Here is a 17,541-nt window from a genome sequence, read left to right on the forward strand (position 1 = left end):
ACGCCCACGCCCACGCCCATGCCCACACCCACACCCACACACACACACACACACACGCACGCTGCTGCTGGAATAACACAGCGGGTCAGACAACATCTTTCAAGAATCTGGATAGGTGGCGTCCCCTGGTGGGGAGGACAGTGCGAGTACGATGTGATCGGTGGTGCTTCGAAGGGCCTGTTTCCACGCTGTGTCTCTAGAGTCTAAAGAACTCCAAAGACGTACAGGTATGTAGGTTAATTGACTGGGTAAATGTAAATGTAAAAATTGTCCCTAGTGGGTGTAGGATAGTGTTAATGTGCGGGGATCACTGGGCGGTGCGGACTTGGTGGGCCGAAAAGGCCTGTTTCCGCGCTGTATCTGAAATATGAAAATAAATAATATAACCATCCTGACCGTACAAGATGAAAGCAGAGTTCCATGCTTTTGAAATGCAATTTACCAAGCAGGTGATGATAATCCCAAGTTAACTATACAATCTGACCTCCATCTGCGTAATTACAAACTATAAAACAATAAGAAGCACAGCTACTTTTTTCTTGTCGTATGTTGGAGTGTTGGAAGGAACACTAGTTTAGGTGCAGGAGGAGGCCATTTTGCCCTTCGACTGAGGGAGAAGAGGGTGGGAAATTAGAGATAAGGAAGGGTGACGTGTGAAAACGAGAGATCAAAGGGGCAGCCCAAGGGAAATATAGAAGAGAGCATTCTTAGCTGGGGAAGGTGTCAATGAGGCATACAAAGATAACATTTAATCAGGATGACAGTCAGACTGTTCGGAGAACTACGGTGGGGGAGGGATAGAGAGAGAGGGAAAGCAAGCGTTACTTGGGGTTGGAGAAGTCAATGTTCATACCGCTGGGGTGTAAGCTGCCCAAGCGAAAAATTAGGTGCTGTTCCTCCAATTGGCGCTGGGCCTCACTCCGACAATGGAGGAGGCCCAGGACGGACAGGTCAGTGTGGGAATGAGAGGGGGAGTTAAAGTGTTTAGCAAACCGGGAGAGATACCGCCTGTCCCGCTGAGTTACCCCAGCGTTTTTGGTGTCTATCATATATCACGGTAGCGCAGCGGTAGAGTTGCTGCTTTACAGCGAATGCAGCGCCGGAGACTCAGGTTCGATCCTGACTACGGGTGCTGCACTGTAAGGAGTTTGTACGTTCTCCCCGTGACCTGCGTGGGTTTTCTCCGAGATCTTCGGTTTCCTCCCACACTCCAAAGACGTACAGGTATGTAGGTTAATTGGCTGGGTAAATGTAAAAATTGTCCCTAGTGGGTGTAGGATAGTGTTAGTGTGCGGGGATCGCTGGGCGGCACGGACTTGGTGGGCCGAAAAGGCCTGTTTCCGGCTGTATATATATGATATGATATGATGATGATATCATATATCTACAGCGCGGAAACAGGCCTTTTCGGCCATCTTCGGTGTAAACCTGCATCTGCAGTTCCTACTTCCAGAAGTACAATTGAATCATTGGTTTTGATGCTGTAAACATCCACTGTTCGGAAATGGTTTTGTTTCGTTTAGCTGAGAGCTACAGTGCAGATACAAGCCCTTCGGCCCATCGAGTCCGCGCTGCCCTGGCACATTAACACAATGCCCACGCACACAGGGGACAATTTACACATACCAAGTACACAAACCCAAGCCAGTTAAACAACAAACCGGCACGTCGTTGGAACGTACCAAACTCGTACGGACATGACCTGTAGTCGGGATCGAACACGGGTCTCCAGCGCTGTCAGGCAGCAACTCTACCGCTGCGCCCCCTGGCGATGCTGTTGATATTTTGCAGGTTTTAAAGTCTATGGTCACCATTGTCACTGCACAACACATCTCTGCAAGTCCACAGGATATTCATTCCACGCATCATCCTATCTGAAAGAGCCCCCTTTAATTCTGAGGCTGTGTCCTCCGGTCCTGGACTCCCCCACCAGTGGAAACGTCCTCCCTGCATACACGGCTACTTTAGTTGCACAGTGCTCTTTGGTTTGGAAAGAACTGCAGATGCTGGTATAAATCGAAGGTAGACACAAAATGCTGGAGTAACTCAGCGGGTAGGCAGCATCTCGGGAGAAGAATAAAAACAGAAAACAGAAAATAGGTGCAGGAGGAGGCCATTTGGCCCTTCGAGCCAGCACCGCCATTCATTGTGATCATGGCTGATCATCCACAATCAGTAACCCGTGCCTGCCTTCTCCCCATATCCCCTGACTCCGCTAGCCCCTAGAGCTCTATCTACCTCTCGGTGGAAAGAAGGAATGGGTGACGTTTCAGGTCTTCAGACTGAAGAAGGGTCTTGACCCGAGACGTCACCCGTTCCTTCTCCCCCCCCGAGATGCTGCCGGAGCCGCTGGGTGACCCCGGCATTTTGTGTCTACCTGTCGCGGCTGTCTTTGGTGAGTCGTGTGTGCCGGGCCTGTGTGTGATTTTGTGTGTCTCGCTTGCCGTTGGGGACCCTCGCCGGGCACGGAGCAGAGCGGGAGGAACCGCTACTACCTGTCACCTCGTAGCTTCCTGCTCGGTGACCGCGAGCAAGAGCGCAACTTCAACTTCAGCCTCCGCAACTCCATTCAGAAGGCCAAGGAGCAGAGGCTGTTACAGGTGAGCGAACTCGGCCTGGCCGTCGGCACTTTGTCCCTCACACTTACCGAGGAGGTGCAGTTAAATGAGTCGTATGCAGTTCAGTACAGGGGTCACTCGGGCACGGCGGTGCAGCGGTAGGGTTGCTGCCTTACAACGCTTGCAGCGCCAGACACCCGGATTCGATCCCGACTACGGGCGCTGTCTGTATGGAGTTTGTACGCTCTCCCCGTGACCTTCGTCGGTTTTCTCAAAGATCTTCGGTTTCAATAGACAATAGGTGCAGGAGGAGGCCATTCGGCCCTTCGAGCCAGCGCCGCCATTCAATGTGATCATGGCTGATCATTCTCAATCAGTACCCCGTTCCTGCCTTCTCCCCATACCCCCTGACTCTGCTATCCTTAAGAGCTCTATCCAGCTCTCTCTTGAATGCATTCAGAGAATAGGCCTCCACTGCCTTCTGAGGCAGAGAATTCCACAGATTCACAACTCTCTGACTGAAAATGTTTTTCCTCATCTCAGTTCTAAATGGCCTACCCCTTATTCTTAAACTGTGGCCCCTTGTTCTGGACTCCCCCAACATTGGGAACATGTTTCCTGCCTCTAACGTGTCCAACCCCTTAATAATCTTATACGTTTCGATAAGATCTCCTCTCATCCTTCTAAATTCCAGTGTATATAAGCCTAGTCGCTCCAGTCTTTCAACATATGAAAGTCCTGCCATTCCGGGAATTAACCTAGTAAACCTACGCTGCACGCCCTCAATAGCAAGAATATCCTTCCTCACATTTGGAGACCAAAACTGCACGCAGTACTCCAGGTGCGGTCTCACTAGTGCCCTGTACAACTGCAGAAGGACCTCTTTGCTCCTATACTCAACTCCTCTTGTTATGAAGGCCAACATTCCATTGGCTTTCTTCACTGCCTGCTGTACCTGCATGCTTCCTTTCAGTGACTGATGCACTAGGACACCCAGATCTCGTTGTACGTCCCCTGTTCCTATCTTGACACCATTCAGATAATACTCTGCCTTCCTATTCTCACCACCAAAGTGGATAACCTCACACTTATCCACATTAAACTGCATCTGCCATGCATCCGCCCACTCACACAACCTGTCCAAGTCACCCTGCAACCTCATAGCATCTTCCTCACAGTTCACACTACCACCCAGCTTTGTATCATCTGCAAATTTGCTAATGGTACTTTTAATCCCTTCATCCAAGTCATTAATTCCTCCGACATTCCAAAGATGTACAGGTTTGCAGGTAGACACAAAATGCTGGAGTAACTCAGCGGGTCAGGCAGCATCTCGGGAGAGAAGGAACGGGCGACGTTTCGGGTCGAGACACTTCTTCAGTCTGACGACCTGAAATGTCACCCATTCCTTCTCTCCCGAGATGCTGCCTGACCCGCTGAGTTACTCCAGCAATTTGTGTCTACAAATGAATTGATAGTCCGGCTTAAAACATGGTCGGAGAGCAGTAGGAATCACAGAGAGAACATGCAAACTCCGTACAGCCAGCCCCCGTTGTTTAATTCGAACCTGGGTCTCTGCCGCTGTGAGGCAGCAAATCTAGCGCTGTGCCACCGTGCCGCCCGATGGCTAGGTAGGGGTGGGAGTCAAATGCAAGCAGATGGCGCTGGTGTAGATGGGCATCTTAGCTTAGAGATACAGCACGGAAACAGGCCCACCGTCCGCTCCGACCAGCGATCCCTGCAGATGAACACGAACCGACACACACTGGGGACAATTTACAAATTTACCAACGCCAATTAACCTACAAACCGGCACGTCTTTGGAGTGTGGGAGGAGACCGGAGCACCCGTAGAAAACCCACGCAGGTCACGGAGAGAAGGTGCAAACTCCGTGGTCAGGATCGAACCTGGGTCCCTGGCGCTGTGATGCAGCAACTCCAACCGTGCCCCCCCCCCCCCCCCAACCTCCACCCCCGGCCAGCATGGACAATTTGGGCCGAAGGGCCTGCTTTCCTGCTGCACGACTCCGGCTAATATCTCGACCAGCCCGCTGATAGTGTTTTCCAGCGTTGGAACTGTGCTTTTGAGACCTGTTTCCCGCAAGCCGGCGCTCATTGGTGTCTCCCTCATCCCGCCAGGATTACCGGATCCACGTAACGCCGGGAGTGCAGCCAGACCCCGGCCAGATGGCGACCATCCTCCGGTGTCGCGGAGCCATGGTGCTACCCAACATGCCCAGAGCCAACAAGGTGAGATCCATGTTGGGGCCACACAGAACTTCTTCACCCAGAAAAAACTTCTTCACCCAGAGAGTTGTGAATTTGTGGAATTCTCTGCCGCAGAGGGCAGTGGAGGCCGATTCACTGGATGAATTTAAAAGAGAGTGAGATAGAGCTCATGGGGCTTGCGGAATCAAGGGATATGGGGGGAAGGCAGGCACGGGTTTCTGATTGTGGACGATCAGCCATGATCACAATAGATAATAGGTGCAGGAGGAGGCCATTCGGCCCTTCGAGCCAGCACCGCCATTCAATGTGATCATGGCTGATCATTCTCAATCAGTACCCCGTTCCTGCCTTCTCCCCATACCCCCTGACTCCGCTATCCTTAAGAGCTCTAACTAGCTCTCTCTTGAATGCATTCGGAGAATTGGCCTCCACTGCCTTCTGAGGCAGAGAATTCCACAGACTCACAACTCTCTGACTGAAAAAGTTTTTCCTCATCTCAGTTCTAAATGGCCTACCCCTTATTCTTAAACGGTGGCCCCTGGTTCTGCATTCCCCCAACATCGGGAACATGTTTCCTGGCTCTAACATGTCCAATCCCTTAATAATCTTATATGTTTCGATAAGATCGATAAAGAAGTCGGTGCTGGCTCGAAGGGCCAAACGGCCTCCTGCACCTATTTTCTATGTTTTCATGGTCGCTGCGTGGGCCTTGCTCCAAGTAAACTCCACGCTTTGAGGCCGGCTGCTTCCACAGTGCTTTATTTGTTACACTTGCAACTGCACGGTGAAATTTCTTTTGCATAAATTACACATGCGGGTACCGCCATTTTTGCCGCTATAATTCAAAGTCCAAAGTCCGGTCGATGTTCCCTGGTTCACCCTCCCACTGGCCCCTGCTCCTCGCCCCTTCGTCTCCACCCCCCCCCCCCCCCCCCGGGCCCGCCAACCAACAAGCCTTCACTGGATCGCCCCTTGTCCTTCATAAGTGATCGGAGCAGAATGAGGCCATTCGGCCCATCAAGTTCACTCCGCCCAGCAATCGTGGCTGATCTATCCCTCCTGACCCCATTCTCCTGCCTTCTCCCCATAACCCCCGACACCTGTATTCATCAATAATCTATCTACCTCTGCCTGAAAAATGTCCACTGACTTGGCCACCACAGCCTTCTGTGGCAATGAATTCCACAGATTCACCACCCTCTGACTAAAGAAGTCCCTCCTCATCTCCTTCCTGAAGGAATGTCGTTTGATTCTGAAGCTGTGCGCTCTGGTCCTAGACTCTTCCACTACTTCGGCACGGTGGCGCAGCGATAGAGCTGCATCACAGCGCCAGAGACCCGGGTGCTGTCTGTACGGAGTTTGTACGTTCTCCCCGTGACCTGCGTGGGTTTTCTCAGAGATCTTCGGTTTCCTCCCACACTCCAAAGACGTGCAGGTTTGTAGGTTAATTGGCTTGGCGTAAGTGTATACTGTAAAATTGTGCCTTGTGTGTGTGTAGGATGGTGTTAATGTGCGGGGATCGCTGGTCGGCAGGGACTTAGTGGGCCAAAGGACTTGTTTCCGCGCTGCATCTTTAAACTAATCTCGTGGAAACATCAAGGGTCTCGACCCGAAACATCACCCATTCTTTCTATCCAGAGATGCTGCCTATCCCGCTGAGTTTAGTTTAGATTACTTTTTAGTTTAGGTTAGAGATGCAGCGTAGAAACAGGCCCTTCGGCCCACCGGGTCCGCGCCGACCAGCGATCCCCGCACACTAACACTATCCTACACCCACTAGGGACAATGTTTACATTTACCAAGCCAATTAACCTACAAACCTGCACGTCTTTGGAGTGTGGGAGGAAACCGAAGATCTCGGAGAAAACCCACGCAGGTCACGGGGAGGACGTACAAACTCCGTGCAGACGGCGCCCGTAGTCGGGATGGAACCCGGGTCTCCGGCGGTGCATTCGCTGTAAGGCGGCAACTCTACCGCTGCGCCACCCAACTAGTTACTCCAGCACTTTGTGTATCTAGTGGAGAGGTCCTCTCCACATCCACTCCATCCAGGATTGGTGCCAGGGCGGGAGGGGCGTCCAGATGGTGATGTGGGTGTGATTCTAACGCTGTGTTTTGCCGTCTGGGGATGGGGCAGGAGAAGACGCTGGTAATTTCGTGCCCGGGCGACCTCCCCAAGTGCAAAGCTGCCCTCAACGCCAACATCCCGGTGGTGGACGTAGAGTTTGCCTTGACGGGCATCCTGCAGCAGGCCGTGGACCTGGGCAAATATCGGCTGGGCAGCGACGAGGCGGTCTCCCACAGCAAGCCGCAGGGGAAAGGGAGAAGCCTGCGGTCTCTAGCAACGGGCTCGTCGCCAGTACCCGGGGGCAAGAGGAAGAAACGGTGACCGTCTCCGACCCCTCCCCTCCCCCCCCCCTTCACGGGCATCTGACAACGCTGTAAATACACCCTGTAATTTAACAACCAGTTTTAGACACTTTTCTCATTAAAGTGAAGAAAATGTAGCATCTTGGCGTCGTTGTTTTTAATTGTATGTTGTGGAAAGGCCACGGAGTGATACAGTGTGGAAAAAGGCCCTTCGGCCCAACTTGCCCACTCCGGCCAACATGTCCCAGCTACACGAGTCCCACCTGGGTAGCACGTTGGAGTTGCTGCCTCACAGCGAATGCAGCGCCGGAGACCCGGGTTCGATCCCGACTACAGATGCTGTCTGTACGGAGTTTGTACGTTCTCCCCGTGACCTGCGTGGGTTTTCTCCAAGATCTTCGGTTTCCTCCCACACTCCAAATACGTACAGGAATGTAGGTTAATTGGCTTGTTAGATGTAAAAATTGTCCCTAGTGGGTGTACGATGGTGTTAATGTGCGGGGATTGCTGGTCGGCGCGGACCCGGTGGGACGAAAGGGCCTGTTTCCGCGCGGTATCTAAACTAAACTAAACTAAAAAACCTGCCTGCATTTGGTCCATATCCATCCAAACCTGTCCAACCCATGTACCTGTCTAACTGTTTCTTAAACGTTGAGATAGTCCCGGCCTCAACTACCTCCTCTGGCAGCTTGTTCCATAAACCCACCATCCTTTGTGTGAAAAGGTTACCCCTGCCTCAGATTCCTATTAAATCTTTTCCCCCTCATCTTCATCCTTTGTCCTCTGGTCCTCGTTTCATCTGTTCTGGGCAAGAGAATCTGTGCATCTGCCCGATCTATTCCTCTCATAATTTTGTACACATCAGGTGACCTCCCACCCCTGCTGGGATACAACATGGAAACAGGCCCTTCGGCCCATCTTGCCCATGTTGGCCATCCACACTCGCTCCACCTGCCGGTGTTTTGTCCATCTGTAGGAAGGAACTGCAGATGCTGGTTTAAACCGAAGAGAGACTCAAAAAGCTGGGGTAACAGCAGGACGGGAGGCAGGAGGTAGTTTGTTCCTGGACTACAGCCAAAACGGTACACGATAGCGTGACAATTGTAGGCCCACCTCACAGTCTAATGGAAGAAGTTTCATTGAAATCGGTGTTATATTTTTTAAGTTCACATATTAAAGTTTAAATCTATCTCCTAGGGAGGGAGGGAGGAGGGGGAAGAGGGAGGATACGGGTTAGGGGGATGGAATGGGGGGAGTGGGGGGAAGGGAGGGAGGGAGGGATCAGGGGGGTGGAGTGGGGGGAGGTGTAGGGGGAAGTGAGGGGGAGGAGAGTGGGGGGTGAGGGGAGTGGGGGGTGAGGGGAGAGGAGAGTGGGGGGAGGGGGAGGGGCGTTGGGAGAGGAAAGTGAGTGGAGGAGAGGGGAGTGAGGGGGAGCAGAGTGTGGGGGAGAGGAGAGTGGGGGGGAGGGGCGTTGGGAGGGGAGGGATGAGTGAGGGGAGAGGAGAGTGAGGGGAGGGGGGAAATGGGGAGAGAGGAGGAGAGGGTGTTGCATCAATGCAGGAGAGGTTTGGGCACAATGTGCCCACTTGGTCATGTATCCCTCTAAACCTTCACATGGGCCCAGGTATCTTGTTATAGTACCTGCTTCATGTACCACCTCTGGCAGCTTGTTCATCGTTAGCATTCTTTACCACTCCATCTACTTTTTTACCTGCTTCAGCAAGACTTGGACTTAAACTGAACATTCCTCTGTACATCAATGGCGTCAAGCGTCTAATAAAGGGGATACCAACTCAGGAAAGAGGTGAGAAGAAACATAATGGCAAAGCAAACCGATACCTCACAGAGCAAACTGGCCACATGTAATAAAAAGGAAGTGCAGGTGCTGGTTTGTACCAAATATAAGCACAGTGTGCTGGAGTAACTCAGCAAGTCAGGCAGCATCTCTGGAGGAGTGTCGGAACGAATTGCAGTTGCTGGTTTAAACTGAAGATAGACACAAAAAGCTGGGTGAACTCAGCGGGAGAGGCAGCATCTCTGGAGAGAAGGAATGGGTGACGTTTCGGGTCGAGACTGTTCTTCATTCCTTCTATCCAGAGATGCTGCCTGTCCCGCTGAGTTAACCTCTGTGAAAATCAGAATTAAAGGGTGTTCTTTTACAAAGGAGGTGAGGAGGAACGTCTTGAGCCAGAGGGTAGTTAATCTGTGGAACTCATTGCCACAGAGGGCTGTGGAGGCAGTCAGTGGACGTTTTAAAGACAGAATCTTGATTAGAAAGAGTTGTGGGGAGATGGCAGGAGAATGAAATTAGGAGGCCGAGATCTGCCATGATTGAACGGCGGAGTGGCCTCGATGGGCCGAATGGCCTACTTCTACTCCTGTGACTTGTGAAACTTGATAAAGCTGTTCCATTGCTGCTTTGAAGATGTGCAAAGTGTTTAGTACCAGGTGGTGGAATGGATGAATGGATGAATGAATGAAAGAATAAGTTTATTGGCCAAGTATGTGCTGTGATGTCTTGAGAGGTCGGGAGCTTTTCTCTTGAAGGTTGGGAGGTGTGGATTCCGGAAATGAAGACAGAAATGTTCTTGTTTTCAAACTTAAATTCCATATATTTAGTCTTTTCCAAAAACAGGTAAACTTAATTGTTTGCAGACAGATACACAAAACCAAAACAGGTAGTTAAATCAAAACTGTAGCTTGCTGCCTTCTTGCAAACTATAACTCAAACACTGCTTCTCTCCCTGTCTGCCCCAGTCGTTGTCTCTCCCTGTCTGCCCCAGCCGTTGTCTCTCCCTGTCTGCCCCAGTCGTTGTCTCTCCCTGTCTGCCCCAGTCGTTGTCTCTCCCTGTCTGCCCCAGTCGTTGTCTCTCCCTGTCTGCCCCAGTCGTTGTCTCTCCCTGTCTGCCCCAGTCGTTGTCTCTCCCTGTCTGCCCCAGTCGTTGTCTCTCCCTGTCTGCCCCAGTCGTTGTCTCTCCCTGTCTGCCCCAGCCGTTGTCTCTCCCTGTCTGCCCCAGTCGTTGTCTCTCCCTGTCTGCCCCAGTCGTTGTCTCTCCCTGTCTGCCCCAGTCGTTGTCTCTCCCTGTCTGCCCCAGCCGTTGTCTCTCCCTGTCTGCCCCAGCCGTTGTCTCTCCCTGTCTGCCCCAGTCGTTGTCTCTCCCTGTCTGCCCCAGTCGTTGTATCTCCCTGTCTGCCCCAGCCGTTGTCTCTCCCTGTCTGCCCCAGTCGTTGTATCTCCCTGTCTGCCCCAGTCGTTGTCTCTCCCTGTCTGCCCCAGTCGTTGTCTCTCCCTGTCTGCCCCAGTCGTTGTCTCTCCCTGTCTGCCCCAGTCGTTGTATCTCCCTGTCTGCCCCAGTCGTTGTCTCTCCCTGTCTGCCCCAGTCGTTGTCTCTCCCTGTCTGCCCCAGTCGTTGTATCTCCCTGTCTGCCCCAGTCGTTGTCTCTCCCTGTCTGCCCCAGTCGTTGTCTCTCCCTGTCTGCCCCAGTCGTTGTATCTCCCTGTCTGCCCCAGTCGTTGTATCTCCCTGTCTGCCCCAGTCGTTGTATCTCCCTGTCTGCCCCAGTCGTTGTCTCTCCCTGTCTGCCCCAGTCGTTGTCTCTCCCTGTCTGCCCCAGTCGTTGTATCTCCCTGTCTGCCCCAGTCGTTGTCTCTCCCTGTCTGCCCCAGTCGTTGTATCTCCCTGTCTGCCCCAGTCGTTGTCTCTCCCTGTCTGCCCCAGTCGTTGTATCTCCCTGTCTGCCCCAGTCGTTGTATCTCCCTGTCTGCCCCAGTCGTTGTATCTCCCTGTCTGCCCCAGTCGTTGTATCTCCCTGTCTGCCCCAGTCGTTGTATCTCCCTGTCTGCCCCAGTCGTTGTCTCTCCCTGTCTGCCCCAGTCGTTGTCTCTCCCTGTCTGCCCCAGTCGTTGTCTCTCCCTGTCTGCCCCAGTCGTTGTCTCTCCCTGTCTGCCCCAGTCGTTGTCTCTCCCTGTCTGCCCCAGTCGTTGTCTCTCCCTGTCTGCTCCAGTCGTTGTCTCTCCCTGTCTGCCCCAGTCGTTGTCTCTCCCTGTCTGCCCCAGTCGTTGTCTCTCCCTGTCTGCCCCAGTCGTTGTCTCTCCCTGTCTGCCCCAGTCGTTGTATCTCCCTGTCTGCCCCAGTCGTTGTCTCTCCCTGTCTGCCCCAGTCGTTGCCTCTCCCTGTCTGCCCCAGTCGTTGTCTCTCCCTGTCTGCCCCAGTCGTTGTATCTCCCTGTCTGCCCCAGTCGTTGTCTCTCCCTGTCTGCCCCAGTCGTTGTCTCTCCCTGTCTGCTCCAGTCGTTGTCTCTTCCTGTCTGCCCCAGTCGTTGTATCTCCCTGTCTGCCCCAGTCGTTGTATCTCCCTGTCTGCCCCAGTCGTTGTATCTCCCTGTCTGCCCCAGTCGTTGTCTCTTCCTGTCTGCCCCAGTCGTTGTATCTCCCTGTCTGCCCCAGTCGTTGTATCTCCCTGTCTGCCCCAGTCGTTGTATCTCCCTGTCTGCCCCAGTCGTTGTATCTCCCTGTCTGCCCCAGTCGTTGTCTCTCCCTGTCTGCCCCAGTCGTTGTATCTCCCTGTCTGCCCCAGTCGTTGTATCTCCCTGTCTGCCCCAGTCGTTGTATCTCCCTGTCTGCCCCAGTCGTTGTATCTCCCTGTCTGCCCCAGTCGTTGTCTCTCCCTGTCTGCCCCAGTCGTTGTATCTCCCTGTCTGCCCCAGTCGTTGTATCTCCCTGTCTGCCCCAGTCGTTGTACCTCCCTGTCTGCCCCAGTCGTTGTCTCTCCCTGTCTGCCCCAGTCGTTGTCTCTCCCTGTCTGCCCCAGTCGTTGTCTCTCCCTGTCTGCCCCAGTCGTTGTATCTCCCTGTCTGCCCCAGTCGTTGTATCTCCCTGTCTGCCCCAGTCGTTGTATCTCCCTGTCTGCCCCAGTCGTTGTATCTCCCTGTCTGCCCCAGTCGTTGTATCTCCCTGTCTGCCCCAGTCGTTGTATCTCCCTGTCTGCCCCAGTCGTTGTCTCTCCCTGTCTGCCCCAGTCGTTGTATCTCCCTGTCTGCCCCAGTCGTTGTCTCTCCCTGTCTGCCCCAGTCGTTGTCTCTCCCTGTCTGCCCCAGTCGTTGTCTCTCCTTTTAAATACACTGCTTCCCTTCCCTTTTAGCTCTCTCACTGAGACTATCAGCTCATCTGGTTCAGCTGGGCAGCAATCAGTATCAGCAGCAATCAGTGTCAGCAGCAATCAGTGTCAGCAGGGCAGGCAGTGTCCCAGGCCAGCAGGGCAGGTTTGTAGTCTTTTGCTGGCAGCCATGATGGTTTGTAGTCCTTGTTGCTTCCACCGGGAGGAAATGTATCTCCCCTCTATGACTCTACCTCTCATGATATCACAGTGCATATACAAGGAATGTGCCTTTAAGCATAGAAAATAGGTGCAGGAGGAGGCCATTCGGCCCTTCGAGCCAGCACCGCCATTCATTGTGATCATGGCTGATCGTCCACAATCAATACCCCGTTCCTGCCTTCTCCCCATGTCCCTTGATTCCACTAGCCCGCTAGAGCTCTATCTAAATCTCTCTTAAATCCATCCAGTGATTATTTTTGAATATTCTGAGGGAACAATAACTTTGTTATTGCCGGTCTGAAACTCTCTACTCCCTATTCCTTCCCACCTTTTTCACAATGGACTTTATAACATGATTTGTCTATAGTAGGAGTTTTTTTAGGAATGCAACGGTTGTGTTACTGCAGAACCACCTGTATTAAGCGACACATGGTGGATACAGGAAACAAGGCGCAAGGGTGAAGGATCATCGGGGTCTTATTGAATGGAGAAGCAGGCATGAGAATGGCCGAATGGCCTCCTCCTATCTCTAATGTGCCCCTGCCACATTGCGACCCAGATTCCGTCGTTGGCACAAAATGCTGGAGCGAAACGGTGGCTCAGCGGTAGACTTGTTGCCTTACAGCACCAGACACCTGGGTTCGATCCTGACTACGGGTGCTGTTTGTATGCAGTTTGTACGTTCTCCCCGTGGACTGGGTGGGTTGTCTCCGGTGCTCTAGTTTCCTCCCACACTCGAAAGACGTACAGGTTTGGAGGTTAATTGGCTTGGTAAAATTGTAAATTGTCTCCAGTGTGTGTAGTGTACGGGATCGCTGGTCGGCAGGGAATTGGTGGGCTGAAGGGCCTGTTTCCGCGCTGCATCTCTGGACGAAACTCAGCGGGTCAGGCAGGATCTCGGGAGGTGCTCCGCTCACAAATGACAACACAAACATACAGTTAACAATTAAGAATAAAGCATAAACACATCAAAACAATAAGGATACAACATTACGGTCTAAACATGTGGGCGAAAATAAACCAGAGCAAAAAAGAGAGCACAGACTTTGGTTATTAGTTATTGGACTCTGCTGTTGTGGGATGCTGGAAAATTGGGACCGCGTTTTACAAGATCCTTTCATAAAATCAAGTTCAGACACTTTAGCTTGGAGATACAGCGTGGAAAGGGGCCATTTGGCTCAGCAATGCCCGAACACTGGTACTATCCTACACACGCTAGGGACATTTTTTTCAAAAAACAATTTCACCAAAGCCAAACCTGCACGTCTTTGGAGTGTGGGAGAAAACCAGGAGGAAAACCCCAAGCAGGTCACGGGGGAAGAATGTACAAACTCCGTACAGACAGAGGCGGCAGTCGGGATCGAACCCGGGTCTCTGGCGCTGTGAGGCAGCAACTCTACCCGCTGCGCCACTGTGTCGCCCTAAGTGGCCACTGGGTGCCAGCACTGTGCCGCCCTCTGCCCTTTGCAGCGACCACAATGCTGGCGACTTGCTTTCTTTACCCCCACAACGATTTTGAGAAGCCTGTAAGTTTACTTTTGAGACTGTTCCCCTTACAATAAATAACATTGATACTTTCTCATGCAAAGGCATCCTGTTTCCTTTGTAAACAATGTAATTGTGAAGGGGAAAAAAACTGCAGATGCTGGTTTACATCAACAGACAACAGACAACAGGTGCAGGAGTAGGCCATTCGGCACTTCGAGCCAGCACCACCATTCAATGTGATCATGGCTGATCATTCACAATCAGTACCCCCTTCCTGCCTTCTCCCCATACCCCCTGACACCGCTATCCTTAAGAGCTCCATCTAGCTCTCTCTTGAATGCATTCAGAGAATTGGCCTCCAATGCCTTCTGAGGCAGAGAATTCCACAGATTTACAACTCTCTGTCTGGAAAAAGTTTTTCCTCATCTCCGTTCTAAATGGCCTACCCCTTATTTTTAAACCGTGGCCCTTGGTTCCAGACTTCCTCCAACATTGGGAACATGTTTCCTGCCTCTAACGTGTCCAAGCCCTTAATAATCTTATATGTTTCAATAAGATCCCCGCTCATCCTTATAAATAGCAGTGTTTACAAGCTTAGTCGCTCCAGTCTTTCAACATATACGGCAGTCCCGCCATCCCGGGAATTAATCTCGTGAACCTACGCTACACACCCTCAATAGCAAGAATATTCTTCCTCAAATTTGGAGACCAAAACTGCACACAGTACTCCAGGTGCGGTATCCACTATCCACAATCGAACGTAAACACAACCCACTGAGTTACTCCAGCATTTTGTGTCTACCAATGCAATTGTGAACTGTTTTGAGAGTTAGTTAGACAAGACACTGTAACACCCATATTGAAGCAATCTTCCCCACCCCTCCCCCTCCGCTTCCCCTCCCCTCCCCCTTCCCCCCTCCCCCCCTCCCTCCCTCCTCTCCCTCCCACCTCCCCTCCACCCCCTTCTTCCCCCAACCTCCCCCCCCTCCCCCTCTCCCCTTCCCCTCCCCCTCGCCAATGATTTGGATGAAAGGATTAAAAGTAACATTAGCAAATTTGCAGATGATACAAAGCTGGGTGGTAGTGTGAACTGTTAGGAAGATGCTATGAAGTTGCAGGGTGACATGGACAGGTTGTGTGAGTGGGCGGATGCGTGGCAGATGCAGTTTAATGTGGATAAGTGTGAGGTTATCCACTTTGATGGTAAGAATAAGAAGGCAGATTATTATCTGAATGGTGTCAAATTAGGCCTTCATAACAAGAGGAGTCGAGTATAGGAGCAAAGAGGTCCTTGTGCAGTTGTACAGGGCCCTAGTGAGACCGCACCTGGAGTACTGTGTGCAGTTTTGGTCTCCAAATTTGAGGAAGGATATTCTTGCTATTGAGGGCATGCAGCGTAGGTTTACCAGGTTAATTCCCGGAATGGCGGGGCTGTCATATGTTGAAAGACTGGAGCGACTAGGCTTGTAGACACTGGAATTTAGAAGGATAAGAGGGGAACTTATCGAAACATATAAGATTATTAAGGGGTTGGACACGTTAGAGGCAGGAAACATGTTCACAATGTTGGGGGAGTCCAGAACAAGGGACCATAGTTTAAGAATAAGGGGTGGGCCATTTAGAACGGAGATAAGGAAAAACTTTTTCAGTCAGAGAGTTGTGAATCTGTGGAATTCCTGCCTCAGAAGGTAGTGGAGGCCAAGTCTCTGAATGCATTCAAGAGAGAACTAGATAGAGCTCTTAAAGATAGCGGAGTCAGGGGGTATGGGGAGAAGGCAGGAACGGGGTACTGATTGAGAATGATCAGCCATGATTACATCGAATGGTGGTGCTGGCTCGAAGTGCCGAATGGCCTCCTCCTGCACCTATTGTCTATTGTCTATTGTCGCCCTCCCCCTCCCCTGCCCCTCCCCCTCCCATCCCCTCCCCTCCCATCCCTATCTATATATATATAGATATATATATATATATATATTTATATAACAGGCCCTTCAGCCCACCGAGTCCACGCCGACCATTGGTCACCCATACACTAGTTCCATGTCATCCCAGTTTTCCATCCTGCACACCAGCACTATCCCACACACGAGGGACAATTTACAGAAGCCAGTTAACCTTCAAACCCGCACGTCTTTTGGGACGTGGAAGGAAACCGGAGGACCCGGAGAAAACTCGCGCGGCTCACAGCGAGAACGTCCAAATTCCACTTTCAGCAGACAACATCTGTAGTCAGGATTGAACCGGGGTCTCTGGCGCTGTGAGGCAGCAACTCGACCTCTGGGCCACGGTGTCAGTGTGGAAACACACACACACACAAACACACACACACACACAAACACACACACACATACACACACACACACATACATACACACACACACACACACACACACACACACACACACACACACACACACACACACACAAACACCACACACACATACACACACACACACACACACACACACACACACACACACACACACACACACACACACGCTGCTGGAATAACTCAGCGGGTCAGACAGCATCTTTCGAGAACCTAAATAGGTGGCGTCCCCTGGTGGGGAGGATAGTGCTAGCACGGGGTGGTCGGTGGTGCTTCGAAGGGCCATTTTCCACGCTGTGTCTCTAAAGTCTAAAGAACCATCCTGACCGTACAAGATGAAAGCAGATTTCCATGCTTTTGAAATGCAATGTACCAAGCAGGTGATGATAATCCCAAGTTAACTATACAATTTGACCTCCAGCTGCGTAATTACAAACTATAAAACAATAAGAAGCCCAGTTACTTTTTTTCTTGTCGTATGTTGGAGTGTTGGAAGGAACAATGGTTTAGTTTAGCTTAGAGATACAGCGCGGAAGCAGGCCCTTCGGCCCACCCAGTCCGCGCCGACCAACGATCCCCGCACGCTAACACTATCCTGCACACACACTGGGGACAATTTACATTTTTACCGAAGCCAATTAACCTGCAAATCTGTACCTCTTTGGAATGTGGGAGCAAAGATCTTCGAAGATCTCGGAGAAAACCCGACACTGGTCACGGGGAGAACATACAAACTCCGTACAGACAGACAGCGCCCGTAATCGGGATTGAACCCATGTCTCTGGCGCTGTGAGGCAGCAACTTTATTGCTGCGCCACCGTCCTACTACCTTGGTCTGAACTCTCTCTGGGTTATATCTCTGGGTGTGACTTTGTGGAGCCATGGGTTGCAAAGGTACCAACTACAGATGAGAATTTGTAGCGTTTCTTAGTAATGTCCAACCCCATCGATTTGGACCATATTAATACTGGTCCAAATACGTTAATACTGAAGGTCAAGTTGGAGGCGAAGCTGTTCTGACACGTATGAGAATGCCTTCACTCAATTGTGTTGTCACCGCCTTTCTTTACCGCAGGGAGAGAGGGGGGAGGAGGGGGGTGGAGGGAGCGGGCGGAAGAGATGGAGGGAGGGTCGAGGAGGTAGGATATGGGGCTATTGGCAGTGAAGAAAGCCAATGGAATGTTGGCCTTCATAACAAGAGGAGTTGAGTATAGGAGCAAAGAGCTAATTTTGCAGTTGTACAGGGCTCT

At 51.7% G+C, this 17,541-nt stretch overlaps 1 protein-coding gene across 1 annotated transcript in view; it reads left to right on the forward strand.

Annotated features, from left to right (window-relative positions):
* The first annotated feature begins 404 nt into the window (after window positions 1-404).
* The window catches only part of LOC144602864 (mediator of DNA damage checkpoint protein 1-like), a 93,566-nt gene continuing 76,429 nt past the window's right edge, over window positions 405-17,541 (forward strand). Inside the window, exons 1-3 of the mRNA XM_078415985.1 lie at window positions 405-449; window positions 2,475-2,600; window positions 4,697-4,807. Of these exons, the coding sequence (XP_078272111.1) occupies window positions 405-449; window positions 2,475-2,600; window positions 4,697-4,807 (282 nt within the window). The remainder of the gene's footprint in view (window positions 450-2,474; window positions 2,601-4,696; window positions 4,808-17,541) is intronic.

The sequence above is a fragment of the Rhinoraja longicauda genome, chromosome 19, assembly GCF_053455715.1.
Source record: "Rhinoraja longicauda isolate Sanriku21f chromosome 19, sRhiLon1.1, whole genome shotgun sequence".
In the NCBI taxonomy this organism is placed as follows: domain Eukaryota; kingdom Metazoa; phylum Chordata; class Chondrichthyes; order Rajiformes; family Arhynchobatidae; genus Rhinoraja; species Rhinoraja longicauda.